The sequence below is a fragment of the Prionailurus viverrinus genome, chromosome A2 (genome assembly GCF_022837055.1).
Source record: "Prionailurus viverrinus isolate Anna chromosome A2, UM_Priviv_1.0, whole genome shotgun sequence".
In the NCBI taxonomy this organism is placed as follows: domain Eukaryota; kingdom Metazoa; phylum Chordata; class Mammalia; order Carnivora; family Felidae; genus Prionailurus; species Prionailurus viverrinus.
Genome location: NC_062562.1, coordinates 13,187,449 through 13,194,145, shown reverse-complemented (window position 1 = coordinate 13,194,145; position 6,697 = coordinate 13,187,449). Strand labels below are relative to the sequence as shown.

The 6,697-nt window shown below is 59.3% G+C and overlaps 1 protein-coding gene across 1 annotated transcript; it reads right to left on the bottom strand.

Moving 5' to 3' along the window:
* Positions 1-638: 638 nt before the first annotated feature.
* TMEM59L (transmembrane protein 59 like) lies at positions 639-5,758 on the bottom strand. Its single transcript, XM_047848796.1, has 8 exons — positions 5,475-5,758; positions 4,347-4,503; positions 4,136-4,245; positions 2,838-2,990; positions 2,153-2,255; positions 1,732-1,849; positions 1,513-1,630; positions 639-1,265 (listed from the first exon to the last, which is right to left on the bottom strand). The coding sequence occupies exons 1-8, from the start codon at positions 5,640-5,642 to the stop codon at positions 1,137-1,139; spliced, it is 1,056 nt and encodes a 351-aa protein (XP_047704752.1). The 5' UTR covers positions 5,643-5,758; the 3' UTR covers positions 639-1,136.
* Positions 5,759-6,697: the final 939 nt, after the last annotated feature.

Sequence of the window (6,697 nt, the reverse complement as noted above, 5' to 3'; positions counted from 1 at the left end):
CAACTTCAGCTCAGGTCATGATCTCACGGTCCGTGAGTTTGAGCCTGGTGTCGGGCTCTGTGCTGACAGCTCAGAGCCTGGAGCCCGCTTCGGATTCTGTGTCTCCCTCTCGTTCTGTCACTCTGCCCCTCCCCAGCTCATGCGCTCTCTCTCTCTCTCTCTCTCTCTCTCTCTCTCAGAAATAAATAAACATTAAACAAATTTTCATGCCAAGGATGGATCCCTTGGATAGGGAAGGGGATAAGACCCAAGGTCAGTGCCCTGAAGCTGCTCCCAGTGGAGCAGAACTCCATCCCCAAAAGAAAGGGCAATGGAACCCTGATGGCCACAACATTAACAAACATCCCCCCTCAAGCCTCTACCTGTGCATCTCACAGAAGGGACCCTAAAAGGGAGGCAAGAAAGGGTACTGACCCATCCGGGCCAAGCAGGTAGCAAAAGCCACTTTTCTAGGGACATCCCTAGTCAGAAGCGTGATGTGGGCTGGGCAGCAGAAGGGCTGTCCTTCCTTAAGCCACGGGGAGTTGCCAGGGCTGTCCCCATCTCCAAGTGGACCGGGGTCCTGGCCATGCCCAGGCTATTCTCCCAAGGACAGATGGAAAGACAGACAGAAGCAGGCTCAGTCCAAAATATCTTTTATATACATGGTTTATTCCTCCCGACCCCCATGCTGCAACCCCAGTCTCAGCCACCCTCCCAGCATGGAGCTGCCCACCACCTCCTCTCTCAGGGGCCTCCTCTCTTGGGACTGGATCTCCGGAGGTGAGGTGGGTAAAAGGAGGGGCCCTAGCACAAGGTGGCTCCCCTGTGCCTTCAGCCCCCACCCCCCAAAAGGGGAGGAAAGAGGAAAGAGGAAGGCAGCACAGAACTGGGGCTCAAATACTCAAGAAGCTACAAGATAGAAGACAGAAGTAGCACGCTCTGCGGAAGGGGGGGGCAGGGAGGAACCAAGGCCAGATCCCACCCCCCTATTGGGGGCGTGGCAATCCCAGGGCCTGGAGGTGGGACTGGGGAAAGAAGAAGGATCCGGGGTAGAGGAGCCCAAGGATGGTCCCACCCTGGCCTGGACTCCTGGGCACAGGGCAAGCGAGGCTCGCGGAGCCCCTGCACTTGGCAATGCATGGGTGGATGGACACCTACAGCTTGGTCAGGTCCAGCTTCAGCTTGTAGGGTGGGGGGCTGTCCCCAAAAGCATGCGACGGGGGAGGGTACAGGGGCCAGTCTGGCTCTACCATGAAGCCCTTGTGCTGCTCCAGGGTCAGGGGCTGCAGGGGGAGGAAGAGGGATGGAGGGAGGGCTAATGAGCTCCCACCCTGCCAAGGCTCCTTCCCACCCCTGATCTCAGGTCACCTCAACTATGGGTTGGCATCGTTCCCCCCATCTCATAAGGAAGTGAAGAAACTCGCCCAGTGTCACACAGCAAGTCAGGAGACCCTGCCTCCAGGGGAGAGTGGGTGGCCCAATTCAGGACCAGGCAGCAGTCCTCCCACCCCTCCACTGGGCCCCGCCCACCTGAAACTTGAGGTGTTGGCCAGGTGCGGTCACCAGGGTGGAGCAGCTCAGCCACAGCATCACCAGCACGGAAAGGAAGAGGCAGCAGGCCAGGATCCAGCGAGGGAGCCCTGAGCGCCTGACCCACCCAGAAGGCACGCTCAGCGGTCCTAGTGGGGGTTTGGGAGACCCTCCCTTCCAGCTCCACTCCCATCCCACCCCCGGGGTCCTGTCACCCACCGGGACATGCAGCTGAGGAAGTCGTTGTCCTGCAGCTCGTCGGCCTCCACCTTGGCCTTACTGCTGGTCTTGACTCGGATCTTGGCCTTCCTCACTTTGTCCAAGGGGCCTACAGGGTCTGAGACAGGTCTGCTCTTAGCAATTCCCGGACCTCCCCCAAGAGATCCAAGCAGCCATGGAGAGGAGAAAGGAAGCCAGGACCTAGGGCAATGGGACATAGAGTCCTGGAATAGATCAGAACCCGGGAAAATGGACCATGGAACTCTAGGAGATGGATCATGGAATCCTGGGAAACAGACCAAGCAATTCTCTAAGAGTTGAGAGACAGAAACCCCATTCCTAGAGGTTCATTTTCCAGGAGGATGCCTTATGGCAGTGGAGCTGCCTATGGAAGGAGCAGGGGTCTAGCCTCAGAACTTACCCACGTGTACCTCCAAGGCCTCAGGGTGGGATCCCCGCCAGGTCACCTCTACTCGCTGCAGACGGGCCCCTTCATGCCCCAGGTTCTCTACCACAGGCTGGGTCTGGGTCACGAACAAGACAGCACAGAAGAGCCACTTAGAAAGTCACCACGTCAGCCCTGGGAAGCACATCTCTGGCCCATGAAGGCTACGTTGTCCCATGCCCAACTGGCACATCGTTCCACTGGGTGCAGAGAGGACACCCTTCTGTGGGGGCTCTGGGCTGTGACATCAGGGATGTGGTTCCCTGCTATTGTGGGCATCTCAATTCATCTTGACCCCATCCTTTTTAGCTCCTGACCAAGCCAATAGAATCACGGGGATTGGCCGAGAGATGGTCACATGACCCAGCCAGGGCCAATCAAAGTAAGTCCCAATTTAGTTAAAACTTCAGAGAGGTTATAATCTAGAGCCTTGGGCATCTACCCAGCTATCAGGAGGGAAGAGCTTGCCTGGAAATGAAGCCATCGCAGAAAAAAGCAGAGTCAAGGAGGGGAGTGAGACAGTGAACCCCTGAATCTAGCTGTGTCTGAACCTTGACCACCTGAGGACTTTGCATCCCATGAGCCAAGAACCAACGCATCCCACCTTCTTACCCGGATCACCCACCCACCACGCTGGTGTGGCCCCTGCCAGACCCCTCACCTGGAACACCACCACCTTCCCATTGTCAGTCTGCAGGTAGTATGTCCAGGTGGAGGAGACGAAGCCCTGGGCCGAGTTGACAAGGTCATTGCAGAGGGTGGAAAACAAGTCCAGGAGCGAAAGGGCCCCACTTGGAGCTTCCAGGACCTTTCTCTGCCAAGGGAAGGCCCAAGGCACAGAAATGTCACCAAGGTAGGGCGTTCACCAATGGGAGGGGAGCTGGGAGAATTCACTATGATTGGAATTTGCTAAGTGGTTTGGGGGCAACAGGGCTTCGCACAACGAACACAGGCCTTAGGAGCTGCATTTGGCTTCCTGTCGCCCTCGGAGAAGTGGATTGCCCTCTCTGAACCTTCAAATGGGGATGATTCTCTTCCCTCATGGGGTTGTTAGGAGAGTTCAACTAGACAACGGTACAGCACAAGCGCCTAATGTGTAGTAGATGCTATGATTAAATTTGTCACCACCATCCTTCTTATTTTGACAGCATCAGCAGAGAATTCAGAATAGGAAGGAATGATAGTGCAGTGTGCTTTTATGAACAGTGAAGGCCTGGAGGGGGTGGAGGAAAATGGGTGAAGGGAGAAGAGCTTTCTGGGGAATCTCGGTCCATGGGTCTCTGGCTGTGATGAATGATGTCCTGTGCCTTAGTTTCCCCAGATATCGGGTTTCCTAGACTCACTTATGGACATGACAGGTGAGCAATTATTATTTCTCCCTGCAGTGGGGGTGGGGGTTGCTCCTCCCTGAAACTCAGTTCTGAGCCCCCGCCCCCGTGACAGTGGCCACCTGTTCCTCACAAGGAAGGTGCTCAGACCAGCACCTGGCATGTAGTAAGTGCTCGATAAAGTCAGCTCTAATAGCACAGAAGACGAGTGAGGGGAGAGGTGTTCATAAGCCTTGGTGGCACTGGCTTTAAATCCCATCTCCTACAGCCCTAACTGTATGAACTCGGGTAGTTGCTTTGCAGGCACGAAATGGGAGTGGCGCTGTCCCAGGTGCCTCTAGGTAGCCTGAGGAATTTGGGACAGGCTATGGCTGAGCCTGGATCAGGACAAATGACTGACAAACCGTGGCTGTTTTCTTACTCCTCGTAAGGTGGTGGGAGGAGAGAGAACTTCCCATATCACAGAGGTGATAACTGAGGCTTGAGACCAGACTTGACTCCATCGAGGGCACCCGGTAAGCCCAGAATGGACTGCAGAGCCTGGGAGACTCTGGATATGAGTGCAGATTTGCAGGGAGGGGGTAGAGAAGAGTGGTGACAATCCCAGGGCCACAGGTGGGAGGGTGCCCACCTTCTGCTCTGGCTCAGGCTCGGGTTCAGGTTCCGGCTCCGGGTTCTGGCTCCAGCAACCCTCGCTGCAGGCCTGCTGCTCCGTCTCCTTCACATAGGCCTCCACACAGGCTGGGGGATGGGTTGGAGTGGGGAGGGGGCAGGAGGGGTGACTAAAGGCTGACCCTTCCCCCGCCACCCCTCCCCACCCTGGCCACCCAGTCAGCCCTCACCTGCTTCACACTCAGTCTGGGTGGCATTGGGCTTGGAGCTCCTGGCCACGAATCGGCAGATGGAGAAGAGGCGGCAGCCACGCTCACAAGCACTGATCAGGACAGCCCTGTCATACTCGTATGGGGACTCCGTGGGGTCCTCCTCCTCCAGCTCTGCCTGGGAGAGGGGACACTGGGCTCAGGCCAGGGGGAGGGGCAGGAGGAGATCTGCACTGGAAGCACACGCTCAGAGCAGGAGATAGAAGATTTGTGGTCCTCTCCCTCCTCCTCCCCCCCCCAAATCCAGAGAGATTGAGGTGGGGAGAGGAAGGCTAAGAATATTAGTGGGGGTTCTTAGCTCTGAGGAAGAGAGAAGGGGAGGGAGCTTGAGAAGGGGGATGGACCGTGGAGGGCACTGGGTTTGGGCAATGGTTGTAAAATGCATAAGAGGGAGAGAAATGCCTTCCCCCCACCAAGGCTCCAGGGAGGAGGGCAGAGATTGAGGGGGATTCTCAGGCCTCAGGAAGGAGGGAGGAGGCTAAGAGGAGGAGGTTTTGTCGTATTTTCTGGCCTGGGAAAATGGAGATCCAGCTAGTGGGGGGGGGGGGGCGCTGAGGATGTGAATGAGGGCTGGTAGCTCTGGGGGGGGGAGGGAGGAGGATGTGGAAGTCGCTTAGGTGGAGGAGGAGGAGGAGAAGAGGACCGTCAGGCCTGAGGGAGGTGGGGGATGGGCGCCCCGAGGAGGGTCTTTGCGCAGCGGACTAAGACACCTCAGTCCTCCTCCCAGCCCCTCCTTTGGAGGGGAACCCCCCCCCCCCCAGCTCCGCATTCATCAGAGGGACTTGCATCTCCAAACCCTCCCTCATCAGAGGAACACCACCACCCCCCCTCCCCAGTCCTTCCTCCGCGGGAGGAGCAACTCCCAAGCCCCATCGGAGGGACACCCGACCCCTGCGCTCGCCTCAACAGAAGAGACTCCAGCCCTTCCCTCACCAGAGGGACCCATCCCCATTGTGGAAGCCCCATTTCCGACTCCTTCCCCCTCCGAAGAACCCCGGTCTCGCGTTCCCGACGGTGGGAACCGCATCCCCAGCCCCTCCCCCACCAGGGAGGTCTCGGGTGCTCCGGCTGGCGCCGCATGCGTTTCACCTGCGAGAGCTGCGGACCGGGATAGCGGTCGCGGCACCGCAGCTGGCAGCTCTGCGTGTCCCCGAGTTGCGGGGCGAAGGGGTCGCGGGCGGAAGGCGCGGGGGTGGCAGGTGGAGGCTGCAGCAGCAGCAGCAGCGGCAGGAGCGGCATCAGCGCCACCGAAGCCATGGCCGTGCCGGGCGCGAGGGGCTCGGGGGACGCCGGCTCCTGGCAGGCACCGAGGATGCAGCGGCGGCGGCGGCGGCGGCGGGGACCGGGTCGCTGACGTCACCCGAGCGAGGCAGCCTGGGAAGGGGGGGCGGGGGATGCGGAGAACGGGCGGGGGAGCTGCGCTGCGGCACCGTCGGGGAGCGGGTGGGGTGGGGCAGGTGGACCTCCTGTCCCATCTCGGGGGTGCCATGACACCTCCCTCGTATGCAGGCTGGAGAATCTCAGCCAGCGCTTTGGGGCCAAAAGGAAACAAACTGGGTGATGGGCTGGGGCGTCTCTGTTCGCCAGGGGATTCAGCGAGGGCCTCCCCAAGGAGGCAAAGTTTGAGCTGACCAAGCGGGGAGGGCAGTCCAGGCAAAAGTAACTGAGAACCCGGAGGCGGGTAGGAGGGTGGTGGTGCTGAAGCCAGAAAGTGGAGGTGGAGGGACGTGAGGATCACAAGACTGGGTCGGTGAAGGCCTCGGGAAGGTCTGTGGCATCCAGTCCTTCGCCATCCAAGTGAGAGGGGTGGTAACTTTGTAACTGGTTTGTCTCTTGTAGGAAGCCTTTCCGGGGCCCTTCGGGGTTCCCCCAGCCTCGCCCCCTCCTGGCCCAGCCCTGATCCACAGGCTTGGGGGATCTAGCACTCTCTCCCCCAGACTGGGAGCCTCTCGGCCCGGCGCTGAGTGAGAGGGGGCACAGACGTGCGTGTAGGTGCTGCTCAAATTCCTAATTCTTGTGGGAAAACTTGGGGCAAACAGGGACACTGCTGCCTTCCATAACTGCCACGCTCCAAGGTGACAGATTGAAACCCCCTGTATCTCGGTTTAAGAGGTCTCCCTAGCTCCCTCTCGGTCAGGCAGGGTAGCGTGGGCGCCCCTCTACGCTTCGGTCCCCTGCAAAGATGACCCCTCCATCCCTCGCTAGCATGCCCGGTGCAGGTGCCTGCGGAGGTCGCGCAGCCGTCCACTTGGCTTCCATCAACGCTCCACCCCCACAGACGGGGCGGCAGCCACGCGGGGTCGGTGGGTCAA